This window comes from Ptychodera flava, chromosome 3, assembly GCF_041260155.1.
Source record: "Ptychodera flava strain L36383 chromosome 3, AS_Pfla_20210202, whole genome shotgun sequence".
Classification (NCBI taxonomy): Eukaryota; Metazoa; Hemichordata; class Enteropneusta; family Ptychoderidae; genus Ptychodera; species Ptychodera flava.
Genome location: NC_091930.1, coordinates 3,918,363 through 3,945,886, shown reverse-complemented (window position 1 = coordinate 3,945,886; position 27,524 = coordinate 3,918,363). Strand labels below are relative to the sequence as shown.

General features: G+C 39.3%; 3 protein-coding genes across 5 annotated transcripts; all 3 read right to left on the bottom strand.

Moving 5' to 3' along the window:
- Positions 1–371: 371 nt before the first annotated feature.
- LOC139129445 (uncharacterized) lies at positions 372–14,391 on the bottom strand. 3 transcript variants are annotated; one of them, XM_070695076.1, is made up of 5 exons: positions 13,942–14,391; positions 8,078–8,181; positions 6,485–6,602; positions 5,297–5,397; positions 372–2,596 (listed from the first exon to the last, which is right to left on the bottom strand). In XM_070695076.1, exons 2-5 carry the CDS (start codon positions 8,111–8,113, stop codon positions 1,952–1,954), a joined length of 900 nt encoding a protein of 299 aa, XP_070551177.1. In that variant the 5' UTR covers positions 8,114–8,181; positions 13,942–14,391; the 3' UTR covers positions 372–1,951. The 3 variants fall into 3 exon arrangements, with proteins under 3 accessions (XP_070551177.1, XP_070551178.1, XP_070551176.1); XM_070695077.1 differs by lacking the exon at positions 13,942–14,391 and adding an exon at positions 12,369–12,605; XM_070695075.1 differs by lacking the exon at positions 13,942–14,391 and adding an exon at positions 12,389–12,605.
- A 1,023-nt stretch (positions 14,392–15,414) lies between these two features.
- Positions 15,415–21,462, bottom strand: LOC139124613 (guanylate cyclase soluble subunit beta-2-like). The gene is made up of 4 exons (XM_070690747.1): positions 21,323–21,462; positions 20,883–21,037; positions 16,128–16,339; positions 15,415–15,806 (listed from the first exon to the last, which is right to left on the bottom strand). Exons 1-4 carry the CDS (start codon positions 21,440–21,442, stop codon positions 15,457–15,459), a joined length of 837 nt encoding a protein of 278 aa, XP_070546848.1. The 5' UTR covers positions 21,443–21,462; the 3' UTR covers positions 15,415–15,456.
- A 348-nt stretch (positions 21,463–21,810) lies between these two features.
- LOC139130297 (guanylate cyclase soluble subunit beta-2-like) lies at positions 21,811–26,693 on the bottom strand. Its single transcript, XM_070696051.1, has 5 exons — positions 26,432–26,693; positions 25,555–25,682; positions 24,506–24,962; positions 22,524–22,844; positions 21,811–21,998 (listed from the first exon to the last, which is right to left on the bottom strand). Exons 1-5 carry the CDS (start codon positions 26,691–26,693, stop codon positions 21,811–21,813), a joined length of 1,356 nt encoding a protein of 451 aa, XP_070552152.1.
- Between the last annotated feature and the right edge of the window lie 831 nt (positions 26,694–27,524).

The following is a 27,524-nucleotide window of genomic DNA, read 5'->3' as shown; positions in this document are numbered from 1 at the left end:
AGATAGTCGACATTATTTTTATGAAACATGTTGATCGACAAAACGCGACTTAAGAGTGCAACGACCCTGCCCTACCCTGCCACCCTGTTATCCCTTTCCTAGCTGTCCAGAACCTCCACAAACTACTACATAGTCACGCATCTGATGATGTATAACATAACTCATCTACCATTTTTTGTAAACGTTGACTCGCATCTGACACTAAATGTGACAGTGAGTTATCAGGACGAATGCCCTTGACATTTTCCACTCTGATGAATTTAGGGCCTACAGTTACATAAGGGATACATGTCAAGGGGACTGACCGTCCTCCAAACAAAATGGTAGAAAATGTTATGAAACCAGACTAGGGAGCAATGTAATACCGGTAATTCTATTTAACAAGTCATTTATTTGTTACATATACCATCTAAAAGGAAGTCATAAACACTGTACATAGAATTTAACAGAAATGAAATTGTAAATTTCGATAATCGTTTTCCCGCCAATATTGTGTCACGAAAACAAATAATGGCGTTCTACGTGATTTAAAATCTGCACGGCCCTGTGTTTGTACTTGGATCTTGTTCACATCTTATTTTCTGATTAGTCGCAGCCAAAATTGATTTATTTTCTGTCCGAACCAAATATGTAAATGAAAATTAGTTTAACATACGACAAAATGTACACGCAGCGTTTTAGAATTGCATGGCTTCGATTAGCCGGCACTCTGGACAGAATAGCTGACACAATATTCCAATTAGCAGCTTCCTTACCTCCAATGAAATGACTTTGCTAATGAGATGGGTATACACATCGACAATGTAGATGCAGCAAGGTGAAAAGTGTTCTATGTTCACCACAGCCATAAACTTCAAACTTAATGATCCAACCGTCAAGCTAGTCGAATGTGCTTCATCAGCACTAAAACAGTCTTCACTGTCTGTCTAAATCAGGTGTAGCCAAGTAGCAAAGCGAAATAAGGGCCCTGGCAATACATTGTAGCAATGTTTAAAATCTAATATAGAGACGGCGCTGTGTGTCTTTTACAAAGTGAAACTGACTGAGGCCACAGTCACCACTGCAGTATGTTTAATAGATATACATCATGCATGTCATACCGTGTTTGTAGGAAATTTAAACCGACTGTCAACCCAGGAATTCACCAAAGGTAGCAAATATGTCATGTGACAGGTTTTTACAAAATGTGTTCCTTCAAAAAAAAACGAGGCCATACACCAGTTATAAAGCGTACGTTAATCGCGGTAGCGCATTCACAAAGTACACTAAAATGGATAAAACACCCTCTTCTATAAAAATCACGGAACATACAAACCCAACTGTAGGTAAAACATAACAACGTGAGCAAATGGTTTGATCGAAATCCACAGAGAAGTCTGATTCAGCATATTGGTTGTTTTATACACGGCGCCATATTGGTCAGTGTTTGTCGCTTAAATACTATGTAGAGGTCACAGCAGAGGTCATAGCATCATTTCGATGAGAGTTGTCCATGTATGGCAATTTACTGCATTTCGTACATTGTAGGGAGGCCGTCGTCGGAACTCTGCTCAAAGGTTGCCAGGGACCCCTACGATCGATGTAAACACTGTATCTAGAGTAAGTTGGCGATTGATGAAAGTTAAACTATGTTTGTTAACAATGAATATCGTAAAATTCAAATGTTGCAGCTATGTTGACATGATGCATCTAGATATCATGCATGAAATACAATGTTTGTAAACAAGAAAGTCGCACACGCGCAGTTTAGACTCGGACGCCCCCCTCCCTTTTCGTAACTACCTGGCCTGTATGTGATCTTTTGGCCATACACAAAATTTAAAATAGTCTAAAGACCTTTTTTATACAGATGCCCTTTTCGACGTGACATCCCTCGGGCACAAGTGCATGTTTTAAGCAGGCATTTTCACCTCAACAGGAACATGGTTTGATGGTGTCTGAAGCAATGTTTTTAAGGTATATTAAGGTGAATAAATATACTATAATGGGCCCTGAAATCTAATAAGATCCTCACATTGAGATTCCGAGCGTATGTGTCACGCTTTGACTTCTTTGTGAGTTTCCCACCCTTCAGAATCATCTCCTCCTCCTTTCCAAGGAGTTTTATAAGAGTCTGGAAGTTTTCGATCGTTTGCCTCGATTCCCTGGAGCTGTAGTCCTCGACGACGACATCGCCGAACTCGGCGTTTTGCCTCAGCTTCGATCTGGCGTTCAAAACTTTATCCCTGTCCTCCTCGTTTTCGAGCAGCACGATCGCAATGTTGGGCGTTTGGGTATATTTTTGAGTCCTGCGCTGTACCTTGTCAACTTTGACCTCAATGCCGAGTCCCTCTCTCAGTAGCCTGTCGACTCTCGTCGCAAGGTTCTCGCCTTGAATCTCGGGAAAGTTCTTCAGGACAACGCCACGGACGCTGGCGGCGCTCTCCAAATTGACCTCGTTCTGCAATTTTTGTAGTCTGGCGTCGACAGCTTCGATCTTTTTCTTCACTGCCGACAACTCCGAAGACATGTTTTCTCGAAATTCGTTTAGATTTTCATTGACCCCGTCCATTATTTTGCTTTGCAAGTGAGAGAAATCCGAAGACGAAACATAGTTCTGGAAAGAGAGATAAGAAAACTGAAATGTCAAGCTCTTAGACACTTGGTGTAGACCAATATACCATTCACCAAGGTGAGATCGACTGTTAATTAAGTATCGAATGGTATGAGACTGGTCAGGTTCTTCGACCGGGCCAGAGATGGATAATATTTGCGGATATCAATTGGCACGCCCCTCGAAAAAAACAAAAGCAACCTGACTCCCCCCCCCCTTTCCAACTTTCGAAAATAAGGTGACCAATCCCGAACCAAAGGTAAACATCTTGATATATATATATATATATATATATATATATATATATATATATATATATATATATATAATTATATGTATGTATGTATGTATGTATGTATGTATGTATGTATGTATGTATGTATGTATGTATGTATGTATGTATGTATGTATACAGTTAAATTTTTAGCATTCTGTCAATCTGGTTTGGTGAAATTATAGACATGTTTGTTGTAGTATAGATTTTTCAAAGATTCAATTTTAAAGTGTGAATACAGTATTTTGAATGAACTGTGTTCAATGTATTTCACACTTTCTGTGCATAACCAGATGCCCAGAACTGTTGTACATACATTCGTATCAATCACTTATATCAAAGATAGTTTTATAATTTGACTGTTACCAGCCACCATAATAAGTGTTAATGCCCACTGAAGGTCGGGATCTGACATTCATCATTTGTAGATAAAGCGTTGTATATAAATCACGGATTTCATGATGATAAGTACATTATGCAAAACAGACTTTAAATTGCAAACGTACAGATATAACTGATGTATATCTCTGATATATTAAAGTTTTGCGCCCCTAGGGGACACCAAAATTCTAAATGAATGATGCAATTCGGGGCTAACATGATGCTTTGCAAAACAGACTTTCAATTTGCAAACATCAAGATATCTATATATCTCTGATACGTTCAAGTTACTTGCTGAAAACTGTAAATAAATGAAGCAATTCGTGGCTGGTATAATACTTTGCGAAATAAACAGTCTTTACAATTTGCAATCATCTCGATATCTGATATCTATATCTGATATGTTAAAGGAACTAAGTCGGCCATTTTTCGTGAATTTTTTTTTAATGTGAGATACTACTTATATTGTTTGACATGTTGAAAGATAATGAATGGATGGGTGACCATGCATATATTCGACCCCAGTTTTAGACACGATAAACGAAACCATCGAGAAAAGAATTAATGGTCATAACCAATAATTCATTTTCATTGATCCTGTCCAAAACAGGGGTCGCATATATGTATGGTCACCCATTCATTCAGTATCTTTCAATATGGCAAACAATATAAGTAGTATCTTGTATCAAACAAAATTCATGAAAAATGGCCGACTTTGTCCCTTTAAAGTCATGAGGCGCGCCTAAAACTGAATGACTGAAACATAAAACTGAATGATGCAATTCGTGGCTGGTATTCATGCATTTATGCCATTATGAACCTGCGTCTTGTTTCAAAAATACACTAACATACACCTCCATTAATTAGTTTAAAAACAGGTGACCCCCATCACCAAAGTCAAAAACAGAATGGCCCTCATGGATCCACCGCCCCCAGGCTGCAGAAACTGACCAGTCCCTAAGATAACAGTTTGACAGCAATCATAGATGAAAATACACAGATATTCGGTAAACTGCGCGGTAGAATTGTTTACATATGGAAGGTCTCCTGGCACACTAGCAATGACGGTGCTGAGTGTAGTTTTACTGAAATGTAGTGCATTCTGCCAACACTTGCCACATTAGTCTCTCTCCCTCCCATCCCCTCTCCTCAATCTCTCTGTCTGTCAATCTCTCTGTATCCTCACTCTCTCTATCTTTCAATCTCTCTCTCTCTCTCTCTCTCTCTCTCTCTCTCTCTCTCTCTCTCTCTCTCTCTCTCTCTCTCTCTCTCTCTCTCTCTCTCTCCTCTCTCTCTCTCTCTCTCTCTCTCTCTCCTGTTAAAGACACAGACGCGTTGATGTGGGTTTGTTGCAAGCCAATGAAGTAGATGCAGGACAGCAATACGTCATCATTCTTTTCTTGTTTTTATATAAATTACCGCGAGAAATATATAAGGTGAGTAATTTGTAGACTACGTCAACATCAATGTTTGAAGATGCCTAAACAACTTCTCATGTAACACAAACTTGACAAAAAGGACTACAGTTACAAAGTTACAAAATTATTTACTCGTTATATGTTCTGTCCATTAGACAAAGAATTGCTTTTTTCATGAGAGTATTCACATTTAAGTGTATGACTGGAAATGCACCAAAATGTCTGTGTAAGTTTTTTTTTATTTCAGAGTGATGTTCATCCTTATCAAACACGTTCTGTTACTCGTCAAGATTGTTGTATTCCAAAGTCAGGTTTAAATACTGGTCAACGGTTTTCATTACCGTGCACAAAACTCTGGAATTCACTGCCGAACGACGTAAGACATGCTCCTAATATTATACAGCTTAAGCTAAGTTAAGCTAAGACAGTTTATCAAACTGAACTTTCCTTTGTGAACAACTTTGTTATTTTACATGTACTTCTCTCGCTATTAACATTGTTGTATTTATTGATCCCCGATGAAAATTACTCATTTAGTAACTCGACCGCTCATTAAAAGTGTTAAAAAAGTGTACATAAATTAAATAAATGAATGAATAAATTATGTCCCAGTGATAGGATAATACTCACACTGACGCCCTGCCGTATGCTACTCCAGGTATTTGTTCGATGGAACAAGTCCAGAGCGTCCACATAAGATGCGTGATTGGTCGAACCGAGAAGACTTTTACCTTCCAGGAAAAAACGAGAATCTTTAAGGCGAATACTGTCCATCGTTATTATGGGAAAATCGGGAAAAGGTGAGGATTATTGATGTGGAAATTAAGATGTCAAAAATAAAATTAACGAACATGAAGAAGATGGAATAACAGAAAGGGCCTAGGTCAACAGTTGCCATTCGATGGTTTAATTTAAAAGAACACTTCTAATTCTTTCTATCTTCTGGCCGGGTCAACTCCTTGTGTCATGAGAACTATTTTCATACGAAAATACAATATTGTGCGCTGAGCAGACGTAATACTGACAGATTGAGCTTTGATTTCTGAGGTTATATTGTTCACAGATTGTGCAGGCCGTAGTGCGCCCTCACACGAGGGAATTTGCTAGTGCAACGTTCTCAATTGACTCTGCCAAGGGAGCGGAGTGCCTTGGTATAGCCCTTGTTCGTAAATTTACTTATTCTAAATGTCTGCTTCTCTTACTTATGGTGTGTTTGATTACATGCATAGATACATAGATACATACATACACAGATACATAGATAGATAGATACATAGATACATACATACATACATACATACATACATACATACATACATACATACATACATACATAAATACATACATACATACATAAATACATACATACATGCATTAATACATGCATACATACATACATACATGAATTAATACATACATACATACATACATACATGAATTAATACATAGATACAAGATATTGATACATACATACATACATACATACATACATACATACATACATACATACATACATACATACATACATACATACATACATACATACATACATACATACATACATACATACATACATACATACATGCATGCATGCATGCATGCATGCATGCATCCGTCCATCCATCCATCCATCCATCCATCCATCCATACTTACATACTTACATATATACACATAAAATAAATAATTATACATGAATAAATGAATGAATGAATAAATAATTAAGTAAATAAATTCCTTCTGTGTGTCTCTATACATTAAATCAAAACAATGTCAACAGTACATAAACAAGGTAGGATATAGTTTTGGAAAAATCTTACCTTTGTAGATGTAAGCCTTAATCATAATAAGCGACATTAATATGCACGTTACGAAACCCCCGAGTACGATTTTTTTTCTGATGCCCATGTTTGGCCTTGTGACATTGTTCAAGAAAGCCTGAAAAAATGATCAATAATTGTTATTATTCCGTACATAGATTTGGCATGTGTGTAAGAAAAAAATTGCACACAATAATATCACAAAAACTTCTATCTTACACGTCAGCTCCAATCCGTCCCGGCTCCAATCAAACAAATATGGTTGGCGCGCAAACATATATTTATAATAAATGCTAAAATTTCAACCGCTGAACATAAAGGGTTTGTATTTTTTCTGCATGTTTGAAAACACTACCGATCGCTCATCTTGTAGACACTGTATCCTTAACTGAGAAAATTGATTTGACTTATCCAAAGACTGGTAGGATAAGGACGTAAAATGTCAAAAATGCTATACTTTAAGGTTTTTAAAAGTGATAATACTACTAAAATTCAATTATTTTGTTTCAGACAATATACATTACAAAAGTTTTTTATGCTATTTTCATCAACTTGCCGTTTTAGTTCAATGAATTTGTGTTTGGCGGTTAGAATATGTATTGTTATACACCTGCGTTTGTAACCTATGGAATTTCGTCGTACAATAAGTTACAGTATCAGAAGACGCGGAGTCCAATAACTTTGACGCGGAGTACAATAACTTTAGGTGTTATTGGACGCTATTTGACCTTTGACATCAAAACACTTTTACGTCAACACGGAGAAAAAGAAGAGAAAATTTCACATTTTTTACAAAAATATATACGTCTTAGCATTCAGTACTTCAAAAATCAAATCGTGGTCAGTCCAAAACCTATGAATTCGAGTGAAATTATGCTGCTGACGTACAATTTCTACCGTGTGCACTGCGCAGCGCGGGTTGAAATTTCGTTCTGCGCGCTTAGCGGACGCGCTCAACGCGTTCCCAGTCTAGTCTGCTCGCGATTGCTCAGTACAGTGCGCGACGAGCATCCAAAAGACGCCTTAATTTCGACTTTTTTATCGTAAAGTCGGACTAAAAAGGTGTATAATAATAAGGTTCAAGTTCAAGTTATTACAATCAGGAATTCCTAAAACTTGATTCCCAGACAGCCTGAAATGTTCAATATCTTTGAACTTCGCCTGAAGATACACGAGTATCTTTGGATGCTTATTATTTCATATCACAATCTTCGTTGGATGATTCAATTGTGTCACCTCTTTTGCTTGTTAAATGTAAGTGCAGCAGCATTACACATGGTGTGAAAAAAAACCAATCTGAAATCCGTTGAAGGTGAAATGGCCTTCAGTGATGTGATAATTAATACCAACAGCATGGAAAACGTGATCAAGTATAGGTGTAAAAATGACACGTCAATGACATGTACAACATTCAGTAAGGCTACGTGTTAATTGTTGTTTGTCCACATATCACTGAGACTCAGAAACAACCTTGCTTCCATTATATATATTGAGAGAGAGAGAGAGAGAGAGAGAGAGAGAGAGAGAGAGAAGAGAGAGAGAGAGAGAGAGAGAGAGAGAGAGAGAGAGAGAGAGAGAGAGATGTAAATGCACCTTATCTGTCAAAGATATTGTTGGGCTTTTTTCCATGTTATCTTGCGTAGCCAAGTTCTTGGATGCACGCTGACTCTCATTTCCATCTACGTCATCGATTACACCTAATATGGCAAAAGTAACAAAACAAATTTCTTTAATCTATTTTAACATAAAAGAAAAATTTGGGGGTGAATTGGATTCATGTTCATGTTTCAGTTGATGCTGTTTCCTCGAAAGAAATATATTTAAGTATTGGAATAGATTCCTCGCTCTTCTATATCCAGTGAGGCCAAAATAGAACAGATTTCTCTTATACTGTATTATCGAGCAGATAAACTGTATTTTAGTTTGAGAATGCTCAGCGAGTATTTGAAGTCCCCGCGCTCCCCTGCGTGCGTAGTATATGACCAATGGGAAGTCGCTTACAGTAAAACTGGGAGAGTAGCGCCCCCAGACGACACACTTCAAAGTTAATTCTCTGTCAGAGTTGATAAATCTATGGAAAGGGCCCTAGACAGTTTGACGTGATTGTACAAAGTTATGCGATTTAATTATTTAATAACTCTGATGTTCTGTTAGAGAGAAAGTAGTAAGTAAAACATGTTCGGAAAGAAAACATTTGATGTTGATGATTGTGAACTATATGTTTTGAAGGCGGAATGATACAAATCAAATTAATAAAGAAATTTATAAATGAGAAAATAATTCGACACACGAGCGGGTTAACATGCAATGTCTAATGTTAGGCATTCCATCGCAGCCGGATTGGTGGGTGAGGGATTCAATCAAAATCAGCCCAGCGTGCGCGTTGATTTAAACTAGCCTCATCAGCCCATTGTATACATTCGCTGAAAGAAAAGAGAACAAATAATTCACATCTAAAACATATCAGTGCGCCACGCACGGCAGAAACTGTAACATGTAAGGACTGGTCAGTTTCTTCAGCATGGGGGGGGCCGGTGGATTCATGGGGGGGGGGTCACCCTGTTTTTGACTTTGGTGATAGGGGGGGTCACCATGTTTTTGAAATGCCCAATAGGGGGGTCAGTGTGTTTTTGAATTTTGACACAGGCTCATCATTGCCTAAAATGCTAGTGTCAGCCACAAATTTCATCATTCAGTTGTAAATTTTCGGCGCGCCCTTCGGGCGCGTAACTATAATAATCGTCATATTTTTCAGCACGCCCAACTTTATAATATCAAGCATACATACATCAGAGATATCTGTATGTTCAATATTTTTCAGCGTGCTCTTCAAGCACATTACTTTAATATATCAGACATTTTTCAGCATGCCCTTCAGGTGCATGACTTTAATATACCAGGCATATATATCAGAGATATCAGGATGTTTCATATTTTTCGGCGCGCCCTTCGGGCGCCATACTTGAATAAATCAGAGATATCTTGATGTTTGCTAAGTGAAAGTGTACCATTATGAAATCTGCATTTCATATGAAAAGGATGACAAATTCTGTTCTCTCTATGAGAATTCAGTATGAGAAAGCAACTTGCACAAATATTTCACAATATATATATTTGATACAGTGACTTATTTTAGAGATAGTAAAATGACAAGATATCTTTCCTTCTCATTGATACAATTATTTTCCTTTGTTTCACAGGTTTTTCTGTAGAAAGATGCTTTTTATGAACAAAATAACAGTTAAAAAAGGCAGTTTTTGTCATTATTAGCTGTGCTTTTATGGTTTCAATGTTACAAGAAAAGATCCTCTCAGACACTGTACACATCAGATTTGGCTAAAAAAGCTCTCTATGGCTCCTCAGGAAATCTAATTGGATGGTTGGCAAGTCTTTAACACCCATCAAAGTTTTTGATTCACTGCTTTTTCCTCTTTGATATTAATGATTGACATCCATTTCTGTACAACAGTTCAGGACATCTGGTTAAGCATAGAAAGTGTGAAATACATTCACAGCTCATTCAAAATACAGCTCATTCAAAATGTACTGTATTCAAACTTTAAGATTGACACTTTGAAGTCCTATCTTACAACTGACATGTCAACAATTTCATTAAAACATAGAATTACTATTTAAAATATAAATATACGGTATGTAAAATGTAAAATATAATACATACATATATATATATATATATATATATATATATATATATATATATATATATATATATATAGGCCTATATATATATATGACATGTCCACCTTTTATTTTACCTATATATATATATATATATATATATATATATATATATATATATATATATATATATATATATATATATAACGTTATGTCCACCTTTTATTTTACCTATGTCGCGCCCCAGGGGGGGGGGTCACCCTGTTTTCGAAATTTGGAATAGGGGGGTCACCCTGTTTTCAAAATTTGGAATAGGGGGGGTCAGCCACTTTTTGACGTCGGCAAAAAATAATCCACCGCCCCCCCCCCCCCAGGCCGAAGAAACTGACCAGTCCCTAATATCAGAAGAGTAACATGTGCGCACTGTACATTTTTAATATTAAGGTCATCAATGTCATCTTGCTGGGTGTTTGAATAGTAGCTGCATGACGACAGTCTTGTTTGTTTCTTTCCATGTGGGTACATTAAACTTGTGAAAAAAACAAACAAATTAAATTTTAAAGGGTGGGCAAATAAAATTTAAAAAATCAGCGTCATAGCGTCATTGTTGTAAAAGACCTACGACTAGAAACGAGCCTGTAAGTGCTTAATCATAGCGACCCATTGGACTTCAATAAGTGCAACTAGCGTAGTTACTGCCACAAATATTCATGCGAATAGGAAGTATCTTTAATAGCAGGCCATCTATCGCAAAGAGATACAAGATGAATATTTTGTCAGCGCTGGCGAGAATTTTAGGATTTAGTTTCTGTATTCTGATGTTTCTAAACTGGTTGCTTGATTGTTTTTGCATATAACAATGGATACTTCCCCCCCCCCCCCCGCCCCAATCTCGTCCGTGGACCATAATTACTGCGCATCGCCAGATGTCGTACACCGTCTGTGCAAAATGCGACAGCTGTTGTCACAAATCCGACACAGTAGACAGAAATTCTATTGATGAGAGAATATTTATGATGGTCTCTTATATACCGTTCAGTGCAGCATGAAAACAATCTCTTGGAGCAGAGTCTGATGTACAACACGCTGCAACAAATGTGATATAATTCCTTCAACAAGCACAGCAGCTGTAATCTTTTAAAAGAATCAGATTTTTCTCACTATTTCCGTTGTCAATGTCGACTACAGTGTCTTGCTATACTCGCTAAAGCTGTGAGGTACACAGTATTCAGCTTTTCAACCCAGCCTGCACATGAGTATACTGGCGTTGTTATTGTGAAAAGTGATTTTCAGTCGGACACTGCAGGGCGAAGGATAACAGTGCATTTTACACGTCGACATGTTGAATTGTATGTTTTTAGATATGCTTTGGGAATAGAACAAGAATTTGTAATTTGCATTAATATTCTAACCCCACCCCCAAATGATGATAATAACTATTAATTAGCAGCTAATGTCCGCTTAAAGGGACAAGTCGCCACGAACTCGAATTTTTTAAACTTGTACTCATCTACCTAGCCAAAGGAAAACAACAAAATCATTATCTTTTATGATCAAGAATAAAAATCAGGGATCACCTCACATATTTTAAATTATAAAGAAAATTCAATTAACATAATTATTTGAAATCCCAAATGGCAACTGTACCCTGAGTTTTCTTTTCTCAGCGGTTTAAAATTAAATATTGTATTTTCACGAACCAGCTTCACGATTAATATATACAAACAATGGACCAGAAAGCGATCTTTTTAAATTTTAGTGTCAGAAAAATTGTCCCGTTGGTTCCCTCAGGGCAAAATATGATTTCTGTTCATGTTTGTGTACATACTCGAACGTATTATGGCAAACACACTGCGAAGCACCAATGCACATATTGTAAGCAATTTGTGCGCCATGCGTTGAGTTAAAAATTGAAAAATCATTATATGAGCACTCGTAGATATGTAAATATATGACATTTGTCCGGCATGCTTTAAAGGTCTACAGATTTCATCGGATCAGTGGAATGATCTCACTGACTGACCAAGGATAGTTGAATATGTTTCGAACATTTTGCCTAGCGATTATATTTATATCATAACAGCGATTATGTTAAAAAAAGATGCGATATTCATGTCGAAATTTTAAAATATAATCTGTCACTAAAACTCATGATTTTACCCCAAAATGAACATACGATAATTGTTAAATTAAATATTTTTGGACATAAGAACGAAGGTATGGTTAGGAAAAATGTTAAACCCACGTGAGAATTTGGTTCCGCACCTTCACTTTGGACATCCAACTCGCATGTTGTATTTTCGGTCGCCTGCTGGGCCATCCTGAGTGGTGAGATTGGAGACGACCGGCGCAAAAACAAGTGATGTATGAAAAATATGTTCCATTTGTTTCATGCGCGGTTTCACTTTGGCGCGTTATTTGGTCGAATGCCGCGTCGTCAGAGTAAGAAATTGTTACAAGCGCGTTGCATGTCGTGCATGTGGCTCCTACTGTTCTACATCTACCACCACGGGTCAAAGTTCCCGTCAGGCTGTTCCATCAAACATACGTTACTCCCCCTGGATCCTTCTGTTTGCAACATGTTTAGGGCCGAATTTGAGTGAGTGAGAAAATATTGAAATATCTAGAATACAAATCATTAAAAATTTGCATGATACCCTTAGCAAAATATTCTCATGAGTTACGATTTTTTTTAAATTGAAAAAGTGTGCGTGCCGCGTGTCTTAGCAAAATATTTTTAACAAGAAAAAATTATATATAGGCATTCTGATCACTCCCGCACCCCATCCGATTCAAAGCTCGTATGGTTCATGCTTTATCAATCTGAATCAAGTGTAAAACACTATTTCTCAGGCCCGGTAGAAAGCTTACGACAGCCACAGCAATCTGTTGTAGATTTTCACCTTCGACAACTTTTCATGTGTTCTCCCGTCCTTCATCACAGCAGCAGCACTTTCTATGTCTACTGTTTAGAACATGACTGAAATATACACCTAGTAATTGAAGTCTAAAACAAGCGATGGTAATCTTTCACCCAATGTGTTTTTGTTTTTTCCATAAATGTTCAGCAAATCGCCGCCTGGCCAGGAACAACGGATCATCTATGATCTATTAGGCTTTACCTGTGCCCCGGTCGCACGGCATAACATTTATAAATTCCCATTTACCGCTTTACAAATTTCAACGCTATAATATGACTCTCCATCAGGGTCAAAGGTTGTGGGGGTCTAAAGTGGGGTCTGAAAATAACGAGATTTTAGGTCTAAAATGGAGTACGGGTTTTTCACGCAGCCGGGATGGAAGTCAGTCGCATATGTTGTTTAATCCATGTTTTTCTATCATTGTGTGTGGCAAATTTTTGTGTGGATATGTAATATCACACACCATGTTGAATCACACACCGTGTAGTCTTGGAACACGCCTGGCACGATTGGATTCCAGATAGATAATGCAAATGAACAGTGCACAGCGCTGACTAATGAGTGGCGAAACGAAACAACAACCATTTTTTCACCAATATTTATTTCTAGTTGGTCGACTTTTCCGAAGGTACTGTCTGTGATTTGTCACATTCGGCGAAAGTTAAACTCTCGCGACGGTATATCGTGGGCGGTTCTGGTCTCTGAAACCACATATTATGAATAATTTCAGTTGAATAACTTTTTCCGCATGTATGACATTTGATATAGAGAAAAAGTAACACACACCAGTTGGAGATTATGTGTAGACTAAAGAGCTCTAAACCACTGCTATCAAAATCGGGAGAATGTTTATCATGTAAGGTTATAGTTTGCCGTCAAGCCGACAATTACACGTACCTGACAGTTTCCATGGTTACTACCAGCGTCCCCGCCGACCTGCCTTCCTTTGTGGTGCGGTGTTCAGACCAACCCTCTATGTTTACGAGAAATATCAGAGGTTATTTTGGTGTCCTGAATTTTGTAAGATAATATGGATCCATTTTAAAGGCACCATAGGTTTAATTTCCATATGACCCACAACTCGTGGGTAACAGCTTGGCGGAGATGACGCCAAACGCTTCCAACGTGGCGACGGATTTTTTTTCTGCTAATGCGTAAAATGAACGTAAATATCATGGACGAGATGAGCGTTCTCTCTCTCTCTCTCTCTCTCTCTCTCTCTCTCTCTGGCCTCCGATTGGTATCCGACCTTGCGAAATATCTGTTCTCCATTCAGCTGATTATACATTCGTCATTCTTCACCTTCGCCTGTCTTCCCAATACTAGATATTTTCACAATGTTTTTTCCTAATAGGGTACTGGAAACTTAAAATAGCCTATCAAATTTGATCTCTATCACTGCATATTCATACACACACATCATCATGCCAATCTCTTTATAAAAAAAAAACCCGCTTACAGATCAATTCTCCTTTTATTTTCATCTTTATTACTTGTCGTGCAACTGTGTTGATGTTAAATGCAAAAACAAGTTCAAAATAATTTTGAAGAAGGGTTTTTGTACAGACGAGAAATCTGGAAAAGGGGTAACGTTTTAGTCGGTTTTAGGAGGTCGATGGGCGCCCGCACACGGATCAATCTCTCTATTTGTCTACTTGGTGAGATGACGCCCTTTTCTATGTTTACAATGGTACGCCGGCAGAGGGCACACTTGTCAATTTGTCAAAAGCTCCGGTTACAAAAAACAGAATCAACGTCACATTAGTAAAAATATCATCTTATTGTCGATGAAAGTTTTCGCGATGTCTAATAAAAGATGTATCCCCCGGAATGCGTTTCACGAAATATTCGGACCATGCATGAGGACTTCGTAACGGTAGTAACCAGCTTGAAAATGACGCTTATTTTGCTGAATGTCACATACTAATATTGACATAATTAACAATAAGATTTAACAGCTATAAGGTACGAAATGGTGAGAGTTTCCGCTGTTTGGTTTACAATTTTTTTCTGTGCTGCGCGAAACATTACGGTGGCCCATGGTGCATGATACGACATGTCACAACACACGAAAAATGGTGTATTCCGAATCGAGTGCATGAAAGTAACAAAATATGGGTAAATTTTATATGTACTCTTCTTTTCAAACAAAAGTAGACTTTTCTGCCAGTGGAATATCGGCTAGACTATCAACATCTCGCGAATTCTCGTGACAGATGAGACAGTGTTCAAAACGACCGCCGTTCACATGTTGCTTTTGTCCTATCGCAGTAGGAAAGACTCAAATCCAGATTTGAGTTAAGACGGGCTTAAAACTGCATTAATAAACACCGCCCCTGTCGTAGACAGCTGGTACTGGATCCGATAACAACAAAAGAGGCTCAGTATCACACTGTGTAAAGTGTGACTACATCACAAAATAACGCACAATCTAGACTTCCCATGCTTAAAGTCGTGCTCTGTTTCAAAAGTGAAACCGGACGTTGCAGGACCGTCGGTGAGTTGAACCTCATTTGCGCGCCTTGTATGACGTTGACAGCCTGTGAGGGCGCCGTTGGTGTATGCCGACTGGTTTGAATTTCCGATGATGGGGGCGCTTCCGAACGCGAGTCGATGATCATTCATCGAGGAGGAACCTCCCCTCGGAGTGGGTATCAAGACACATCTGTTGGCACTTAGCTGATCTCCAATGATGTTACTGCCATTATCAATACCCGATTCATCGTACGGCGGAATAGAAGTACAATGTATGCGTCCACTGCCTGGAAGATGCAATTACATAAACAGCATTTTAAAAGAAATAATTTTAGAAACCACTAGCATCAAGTAGCGTCAAACAACTTTACCTAAGATTTCAAACACTTTAACATTTCTCTGGAATAGTAGGCGTCCCAGTCTACATAAAGGGATAAATGAGAAAAGTCGATGTTTATCATAAATAATATCATTATGCAAAAAAATCATGGTGACCTTTCCCCACCGGCCCTCCTTCCGTAATTTCTGTCCAGTACGCCCAGAGTCCAAAGTAACTAGGGGTCATCACCCGATCTTATTGTATGCAAACAAACAAACATCCAACAAACCGTTCGCTGGACCACTTCCCCAAATTGTCGAGCCATGTATTGTGGGATTATTTATTTCTGATTTGGTCCAGTTGCTCCAGTCTGAACCCAAGATGTCTTCATCGGCCAACAGCCCGGTCTTTCTGCAGAAGTAGGTTGACAGTACACCCTTCCCCTTGACGTTGATCTCACCCCTAGCTTCAAATGCAAAAGTATTGTGATCTCGGACAGCGCTGGTACGAAAGAAGAAAACGAGATTGTCAGATTGACTACGCATCGAGTAGTATGTATTTCCAAAGTGATGTACATTTTTACGTCATTGCACCCTGGTCTAAACTTTGAATAATATCTGTGTAGAATTGTCCGGCAATGGATGTGATTCTGAGAAAATCGCACCAAAATGGCCACCTGGAAGCCATGTGGGATTGTATCATGACACAATTTAACGATTGTGCATGTCATAGTAAGAATTGGTTCATGTCTGTGTAATGGCCACTGATGTGACAAAATCATAACAAAATGGCCACTTGGCGGACACAATGCATGGTAACACAAAAGATCTATTACACATGTGTAACATGGGGTTATGTCCTTTTATCGACTTCGAACAAAATCAGTCCACGCATGTGTAAGTTACGGCTCTAGACATATATTAAAACAAAATTACCACATGGTGGCCATATTGGATCATTTCGTTAAAACAAATTGACATACGTACATACATACATACATGTAACATACGGTCATGTCCTTGTATCAACTTTGAAATAAATCGGTTTCGATCATTTCTAAGAAAACCTTGCATATGGTCACACAGGACAATGCAGGGATGATGGAGACGAAAACTATATCAGTATAGTGGGACAAGGGGTCTTGTGTTGGCTCTGGTAAGTCTTGCGCTAGATATGAAAACTTTAAAAAATGCCCCTGGTGGCCATATTGGATTGTATAAAATATGAGCAGATATATGCAGAGGGTTAAACTCTGGTTTTGAATGATACAATATGCCTTATCGGAGTCTAGCTCATTATCATTGGTATATCCGTAGTTACGAGTAGGCAATAAGTTGTTGACAAGACTCCCTGGATCGGACCACTACATAAACCCAACAAGCTTACGTCGTCATCAGCGTTTATCATACTATGCTTGGCCGAGGAAGTGGCCAATGCATGTGGGCTACACACAGTCAGTTGTCAAAGGCTCCGTATTGCCTGATGAGAATATTTATTTTCGTGTATAACTTTAACAAATGGCACTTCTGTGCAAACATAGTGAAAAATGCTTCTCTGACATAAGTATAAACCGGTATTAAAGGTATGGAAATCGATCCCAGGGCCTGGGAGTGGTACATGTAAAACAGTGTGTATCTTTGCGTCAGAGGCGGAATAAACATTGAGTGTATCTATTTATCCAGGAAATCTTAATCCCGACTGCTATGTTTGTACGCACATAGAGCCAGTCGACGTTAGGGACACAAAAAACAACACGAGGAACAAACAGACAAGGGTTTTTAACAAAATGTAGCCGGTACTTCACCGATGTCTGTAACTCCATACATGAAAATATTCGTAGCTTGACGCACTTTGAACATAGCTCGTAACAAGGGACAGTGGAAAATCTCCATGGAACTACGTGTACAACTATAACAGCCATTCATGTAGTTTGTGAACAGTGAAGATTTTTCCGATCAACAACTTTGACAGATGGTGGACTGACCTGTAATACCGCAATTGTTATCTCCCTCGATTCAGCACAAATTTTCGTATGGACTATTGATGCGGTGTTTACAGTTGTTACGTGGTGGTAAATCCTAGTCGTATTTACGACTGCTGCGTAAACAGTCACTGAATAAATTTTGCACGCATTTACAAGCGCAGGATATTTTTACCGTTTTTAATCGAAAACCGTCCGTATACGCGTATGACAGTGACAAAAACAACACAAGGAATCTGGCGTATATTGTTACTGAATTACTTTGACCAAAAAAAAATCACCCAAATGCCGAACGGTGATCATACAGAACTGTTAGACGACCTCAAACCGACCGATCTCAGTCAACTGTGCCGGGCTCGACGTCTACTCTATCAGCGTCAACTCAAACTTTCACTCCAGACAACTTTACCCCACAAACAGGGAATATACTAAATTTACCATGAAAAAAATTCAAACTGCGATCAAGATCATTATGATAGAAGCAATTGACCGCCGAACATGCTTGCTGTTCTTATACACAACGTGTAAAAATGATTGTTCCTGCTGAGAAATACGACAGCAAATATTGCAACGTGAATTTCTTACTATTTTCCTCGCAATGGTTTTACATCTGTGTCTATTTTAACACGGTCACTGGACCCATTTCTGACGATTTTTACAAACAAAGAATCAGCTCAAACTCATCGTGGGAACACATTGCAAAGACGTTCAAAAATGTTCATCACATGAAAGATTACTGTAATCCCCGTTTCAAAGATGTAGGAAATGCCGAACTGCAGCCTCTAAATACACCTTCCCGACAACTTGCCGACAACTTTACAAGCACATTCCGGTCATCACATGACGGTTGTAACCGTACATGTGCTGCCGCCAATGGAGAATCAAAAGACTTCAAATCAACAGTAAAAAAGTATAGAAAACATATCAATATCCAAGCACTGTAAAACAGAGTAATTTTAATAAGGTCAATTTATTGTATATTATAAAAATCTCCAGGCCACTCGGAACAGCGTAAGATTATGATCTCACCCGTTCGAATACTACACTCACACGGTAGGGTAAAAATGTGAACTCAGAACGTTATATATACTGCTTCCGCAAAGCGAGTCCGCTTAGCTAAAGACGGTAAAATGACCATAATTATTATTGCTAGTCTCTGTAAATTTTGCCGACTATTCGTTAGTAGTTGTCGAATTTCTTGAGTTTGTCCGAAAACTATTCCAGTGAATGAAGTAAGTTTCAAGACACCTGAGTGCGAACGCAATATCGGTATCGGGATAGCAAAATCAGTCACAGGCAATCGAGGAAGAACATAAGAGTCTATTATGTATTAATCTGCGAATTAAATAAATCCTAAGTTACTATGAAAGTACAAAGGTAATGTTGTGTCCTGGTTGGGAAAAAAAAGTTGATTAAGATTTCAAAAAAACGTCAGATAGTATTAGAGCAATTTAGTAAAAAACAAGCTCAGAAAAACGTATAGAGAAGAACGACATCACGGCGATTTTCAACCTTTTATGATGTTTCGGTCTGAACGGTCAACATTTGATGCTATAATCTATGTCAAGTGTCTCTTTTCGGTCAAATCTGACAGAGATGAAGCAATCGCGATTTAGTTTCATCGCCCGACCCGACAGAAAATAATGCAGCTCATGGGCACCTGTATAATCGTGGCGTGAACGTATTCAATTGCCGTCCACTGCATGGGTCTGTGAGCGGTTGAGTGATTTGGGTTGGCTGCATAGTTTGGAATCGAGTTGATTTTGGCCGAAAACAGTTCGAAAAGTAGTTTTTCGTGTTCCGTCCGAATTGGATCCGCATGTTGCCGGTTTTGTCCATGGCAATCAGCAGAGCTGTGGTGGGAGGCCGTATAACGCCGGGAACACACGGCATCGGCTAGGCGACAACATACTTCCAAAAGAGATCTATCGTGAAATATCGTACTGCAGGTCAACATACACGTCACCCATTCATAGGCCTAGAGGTACACAGATCAACAAACATACAGGGAGAGGCAATCTGCTTGAAACCATAAAATAGTCCGTTTGTGTCTGAACTCATCTGAGACTCGTGTTCAGTAACCGTTGGTCAAGTATTTTGCTCAGTTCTAAGAATCGTTTATTCATTGTTGACATCGTAATCGATCGGATGTACACAACAAATGTTTGATCGTTTTGCACCTTTGCGCGTCCCCTCGTGATTGGCAGCTGTTTGAATGCTTTCATCTATTGTTTGTTGGACGCTTCGAACACAGCATCGAAGCAGTTTTGGCATCAAAAATCAACTTAAAATGGAAAAAATGAGAGAATTTCGCCAACAAGGTGATGCCACAAGTATTCACAAAACGTAATATGTTGGAACAATGCTTTAATTTACACCATGGTTGTTGAAAGCTCCAGATTTTCGGGAGCATTCGTTGACGCTGTTATCATGTGCCACTCATGTTGGATTATGAATGCCCAGGGAGATAGGGGTATTTATAGGCTCCCCCTGCCTTTAAGCTAATTACAATGAGGGCAGATGATTCCTTTAATTTGGAGACAAAAAAGTTCCATGCATACCCTCCAGGCAAGTCGTGGTTATGGCCCTGTGATGAAAAACTAACTAAATAACCACTTGCCAGCCATATTGAATTGTTTCTGGAATCAAAATAATGTCCATATGTCGGTCATCGGTTTATGGCATTGTAACAATTTTAGACCTGTCATGCCTTAGTTTGCGATAAAATGGGAGGCCTGCGGCCCATATTAGACTGTAGGGAAGAAAAAATTGGTAAAAGTTGGAGTACACACACACACACACACACACACACACACACAGGTGTATATATATATATATATATATATATATATATATATATATATATATATATATATATATATATATATACACATATAAAACATAGAATATATATCTTTCAAAGAGTCATGTCTTTCTACCAACTTTCGGTCCAACAAGTATTCTTCATTTTTATGTACTCTGAGGTACAAAAATGGCAATCATTCCCTTTCCTTTGACATCGTTGTCAATTTAGACCGTACACTGTAGATTCGAATAACTTACTCGAATGTGCTCGAACTGATGTGAACTTTTCCCGCAATCCCGTGGCTTTCCATTCGAGATGCTGTGTTGACAGTATCCCCGAAGAGACAGTATCGAGGCATTTTCTTCCCAACAACACCGGCGACGACGGGACCGCTGTGAATTCCCACCCGAATCTGCTTGGATACAATATGAGCGTCTCCATAACGACAAGTGAAACTATGGGATGGATCATTTCAAAAATACTTATTCTAGTCCTAATCAACCCTCTCAAAAGATCTGACAGTTCATACCCTACGAGAAAATGCCCCTTTGAGAATAACTTGTTGACTGTTATATTCTATTTTCTGGTGACTGTCACAGTCACAATCTTTATTATCAGCGCCGATCCCTGGTGATCAAATGGTCCATCTCTTAGAATCACGGAGTAATCATAAGATAACATCTTTTTGTCAACAAACCTGGACGTTTTCATTGTTGGGCGATTTTACTTCACTCACTGCTTTGATGATGCCCAGACCAAACTTTGTGACCCTCTCGGCGTGGGAAGCAGCCGGGATAGGGAGACCGCCGACGACCATGTATGCGTCACCAATGGTTTCCACCTGTAACGATAAATAAATCACCAACTTGGTAAGAACAAATACTCAGGAGTGTTTGCTTACATGACAAAATCAGAGAGAGAGAGAGAGAGAGAGAGAGAGAGAGAGAGAGAGAGAGTGCATCATTAAAAGTTGTGCTCAACCATTCTCTCACTAAATCAAGAATACGGAGCTTCCGTGTAAGTTTTTAACAAGAGAAACAAATCACTTAACATCCATAAACATTGGAAATTCAAAATAGGCTCCTCAGCGCCTCAACTCTGCAGGAGGCAGGGTGCAATTTTCGATTTAAAAAAAACCTGACAGTGAAAGTTATCTTTAATGGAAGAACCGTGCAAGCTCTAAAATCACGTGGCGGTGAATGCGCTGCATGCAGGCTTACGAACCTTGTACACGTCATGGACATTGGTCAGTCGGTCAAACTTTCCATACATAACGTTCAGCAGGTTCACGATCTGTATGGGCTTACACTTTGCGCACATGTCGGTGAACTTGACAATATCGGCGAAAAGAACAGTCACTGCGTCGAATTCCCCTAAAGATGTACGGTAGAAAAAACAACAAACTTATTGTTCAAACTATGTTGGTATGTTAAGGGGAGGCAGTCGTCGGAACTCTGCTCAAAGGTTGCCAGGGACCCCTACGACCGATGTAAACACTGTATCTAGGGTACGTTGGCGATTGATGAAAGTTACAACATGTTTGTTAACAATGAATATCGTAAAATTCAAATGTTGCAGCTATGTTGCCTTGATGCATCTAGATATGGATATCATGCACGAAATACATTGTTTGTAAACAAGAAAGTCACACACGCGCAGTTCAGACGACTGCCTCACTTTAAAGTTGCCTGTAAGCGGGCGACTCAAACATGCTTGCCGTGGATATTCCAACCATTCTCGAACCAGCTAAGTGAAAAAGTATAGTAGTTAATATTGTTTATTATATTTCATACTTCATAACACCTATTCTGCATGTGTCTCGCCAAGATCTATCACGATTCGTTGTCCCCATCCCCTCCCGTTAAAACGATGTTACAGGGCTCCCCTTCTCCACGTACCTGCTTCGACATGCCTGCCCTCCCGGAGGTCGTTTGCAACCTGCCTAGGGAGCATGGAGTACAACAACGCGTCCGTCTTCATTTTTTCCTCTCGTAGACTCTGCATAAGTATCCTTAGTTCCTCCTTCTTTTCCTCCAGCTGTTTGGCAAGCTCGATCTCGGCGCCTCGCTGCTCGTTGAACAGGATGAGATCTCGCGTGACGTCGTGAGGCGCGATGTCTGAGAAATGCATGTTGTGGTCCTGCAAGTCCTGAAGGCTGATAAGGCGGGGCGACGACAAAAATATGATACACTTTAATTCCTCCATCCACACCATCTGTCCTGGTGTTTACGAAGAACAGAGAAAATGTTAAAATAAAGCGTGCGACAGACACTATTGCAGCGCTCGGTCTTGACGACAGTAACGTTTTAAAGTATAGAAAAAATATGAAATTACCGAAATTTCTCTTGAAATTGTGATGAACATCAGTGACTTCCTATACAAAGCTGTGGCTATCTTAAGGTAGAATGCGCCTCCGGGACAGACATTCGGACTCACAATCTTTTACAATTCTTTTTTTGATCTACCACTTGTTGAGTCTCATTTCAAAGCTCTTGATATAAGAAAAATTGTCAAAGTCTTAGTTTTTCGACAATCAAAAATTGTACTTTTCCCAACATAATTAATACAAGGATGGCGGCCATTTTGAATTTTAAAAAAAACACGGTAAAATCTTGGGATATATGCTTCTCTAATACCAAAATTTGCACGGTGGCCCCTGATTTTTATTCTTGATTTTGGAAGAGAATGGTGGAAAGAGTCCTTGAGAAAAGTTTGAGCAAAATTTTAAGTCTTTCACGAGGCACACACTTCCTAAAGTGAAGTAAAACTGTGATCTGATACATCTTTGCTACATTGTGATTGGCATTGGTTATATTGTAATAAAAATTCGTTATATTTTGATGCTCATCCATTAAACTATATTGTATTTGGATCTCATTGAGCATATCCTATAAGCAATTGTTATGTGCTGATGTGCATTCCCTACGCCATAATTTGCGTTTCTTACATTGTAATGGGCATTCTTCACATTGTGATGTGCATTTCCCTGTATTGTGATGGACATTTCGGTATATTATGATGTCCACTCATTACATTCTGACATCAATTTATTATGATGTGCATTCGTTATATTGTGATGTAGATGTGTTGTGATGTATACTGTGATGCGGATTCACCGTATTGTGATATGGACTGATTGTAATCTGGTGATGACCATGAAACTTCGATTTACGAGATGCAAATAAGCTCACAAAATCAGTAATCCACATCTGATATTTTAATTTTACTTAAGACATTTTCCATAGCTTCCGGTTGTACCGTTGGCGGACAAATCGCACTCAGAAGTACCGTATAGAGTCAAGATAACCATTATTTTCATTAAGATTTTAGCGCAGTCTGCTCGTTTGACGCAGTGGAAGAGTCGAGTGTTCATAAGCATACATTAGGTATGTTGACATTTTGACAAAGCATCTATCATAACTGATGATCAATTGAGGCGCGCTAAATTTGAATCGATTCAATGGGTATGCAAATCAGACAAATGGCCGTTCATTGATGACGTGTCTGAAAGGGCTTGGTTTCTGATCGATGCATCATTTCTCGAGGGCCCGAGATCAACATGTCGTGCAGCCCGGGGCATGAGACAAGTTCCATTTGATGGTCATATTGTCAATCATCAGCCATGCATTGGAGATGTGAGTGAAGCAGAAAGGTTTTTGTAGATATGTATTTCAGAGCGGAAATGTCACTCAACACTGTTGAACCCATTTAATGATTTTTCAAGTATTGCCGAACGAAGGGGAAGCTCAAGCCTTATCAGATATGAAAATGGCTTTACCGTAATATTCATACTTCAAGATTATATTATATTTTGCGTAGAGTACCAATGCCTGTGTGGGTAGATATTTAATTCATACATTGTGTAATTGCGGGGACATACCTCTAAGAGAGAGATTTGGAATTTTCCTGTAAGCGGCCTCCAACTTGTCAACTTTAACTTCCACGAGAAAAATCATGTTTATAAACTTCCTTATGGATGCCACGTTGAGAGAAATCTGTGGATGTTTGATGACGATAAAGTCGTCCAGCCTACAATCGTTCTGCTTCAAGTCCGGGCAGAGCCTTTGCAGCTTGGCGCCACACTGGCGGATGACCAAGTTCCCGTCGAAGACCACGTGGTAAGGAAAGCACTTACAGAACGTCTGTGGGTCCACCATGACTTTCTCCGGACAATTCAGCTCCTCCTTCTGGTACAGAGGCTGGTTTTTGTTCACGCTTGACGTGGAACCATGCGTCATAAGGCTGACACGACTGAGTCTCCGCAAGGGACATTCAGTCATGTACATGGTGAAGTCTGTTCGCATACTGGGCACTATGTCTGCATCGTCTTCAACGGACTTTTGTATATTGAAGAGAGAGAGAGAGAGAGAGAGAGAGAGAGAGAGAGAGAAGAGAGAGAGAGAGAATATCTGGGGTTGCCCATAGCTGGCGCACATCATTTCGTACGTTCCAAGACTGGCGTTTTTAAACTTTCTTTGGCTCAAGGAGTTTAGTTGCTAGACATTTTATCAAGACAGGAGAACAGTTGGCCCACACTCAACAATGTTATAAATTAGCAAACTCTTAGGGGTTACAACCAATCTACAAGGTACAGGAGGGCTCCCTCTGCAGACCTGAATGTTTTCATAAGGTAGGGTGAAACCGGTGCTCGTCAGGTGTGCCAAGTCAAAATTTACCACCCAACAATTTCTAACCAGTAGTGGCCAAACTATGGCCTCGCCCACATGGCGACTTTTGCCATCGAGATTGTAAATTGTACCCTGGCAAAAGTACAATAAACCTCGTATGTAGACAACATGAAACGAGAAGCCTAGCTACGAAGAGTAGTTCAGTCTGCTAATGAGTTATAAAGGGAAAGTATTTTAAAGCATCATGGTGTAAATAGCTGTTGGGAATATCTCTATAAACATGTTGTAAAATTTGGTATACCCCATCTTTGATCTTCACAAGGAAAGTGGTATGCTCTTTCTTTCCGCCTTCTATCTCACACCTCCAGTCTGTAATCTCCATCTCCACCACAACATCGAAGATAATGCTTGCCACAGCCTTCACTATACCTGAGAATGAAGGGACGGAGAAAATTCCGTGAGTTGCTACCGGTAGTGTGTATCTCATTACGCCATCTGCTTAAAATCCGATGCAGTTATGGTAACGTTATTAAGGTTTGCATGCTTGATGCTGTTCTCGTTCTGTCGATGTAGCGAGGCGACTGTCCGCCCGCGAGAACTCAGGACAAGCAAAAGGGGACAGGTCGCCATCTTTACACATGAATCTGGTTACCCATCATACGGAGACGTTTTTGGCTGATGTTACCAATAAACCCATACCACAGAAATGAAGCCTATGATAGTGCATTTCTCTGATGATCCCGTCAATTTGCATTCAATGTTTTGACCTCGTGTTATAATGCGCGAAACGAGTTTACAGTCGCCTTAACGGCTATTTTGTATTGTAGGTAAAGGAATGTCGATTGCGGCAAGACTCCCCTCGTTTTTGAATGACGCCAGCAATTGTCCAATTGATATGGGCGCATTTAACTGAAGTAGAGTGGTAAGAAATGCATTTGTGTTCAACAATTGCGATATTGGAATTCCACCTAAAAACATCAGTTCACCATATACATTGGCGTCAATAGTGGAAACATATGTTTTCCGATACAAGATTAGCTATACCAGTGCATTTATATATGCTTGATTATTGATAAGAATGTACTTGATTAGAAGATAGAGGTATCTGGGGAGGGTCATATATTGTATGATAGACCCATCCAAGCCCACCCGTTCATAATAAGTGAAAGGTCCCTTACCTACTACTATGCCATTCAGCCCAGAGCGTTGTGAATAGTAATGGAGCACGATCGTTCCATCCTTAAGATTCTCCACGCGGAACGAAGGCACGGTCATCTGTGGGTAAGTTGTCGATAGGTAGACACTGTGCAGAAAATCCAAATTCGAGAGAAATTCGGACACCGATGACCCGAGGGCGCTAATCATAAGGTCAAATCCCGATCGCAGACACCAGACGACCCAGTATTCTCCGAATATTTCCCACACTTCATCAACTTCCATATCTGAATGTGAGGAAATGACAAAGGAAGAAAGCGGGAGAGTTACAGGGCTAAAATGCAAAATGCCGAACCCTGTGAAATGAGTGAACTGCGCCTGCGTCAGGCGATTTTCCAGGTCATATCCCGGTATATAAAACTCAGTAACCGTCAAAGTTCGTGCCAAAGACTGCTTGCATCACTAGGAATGATCTCAAATAGACGTGGATTTTGCTTCTCTGCCGCTTATTTAGTTTCTGCAAAGTGACTGGGGCCAAGTAAAAATTGTATTTCTGGTAACCCGACCTACCCTATGTAAATCGCTTAAACATTGCAACTCTGTAGCACACTACTATCACCAATAAAACATCTTTATTACCAAAAAAAATCCGATCCCTAACTTTTTAGGCGTTGTTAAAAATCAGGCATGATTTTACCAAATTTTGCTGTGTTTATCGCACCCATTAAAAATATAAAAAAAAACAATCAAGAGACTTCCCTACAAGCTATGCATTTTTGTGGAATAAAAAAAACCCATAATTTTCTCCGCTATAGTGAATGTCTATGTGTACAAAGGAGTACGACGCCTTTTCCAGGTTACGAATAATTAGGTCGATCATACTTGTCAGGTAGTTCTCGGGTTTCTGTGACGTCATTCATCTGCAGTCTTCACACATACAAAGTTATTGTCTGTCACACAGTGCTTCATTGTCGGTTATCCAGATTACCTTGGCATCAATGGTTAGGGCAGTGGCACTTTAAAGGCAAGACGCGCCCCGAAGACAGATATCCGGACTCTAAAATTTGACCATGCTCTCCCGGTCTACTGCGTGTGAGGGCCCATTTTGAAGCTGGT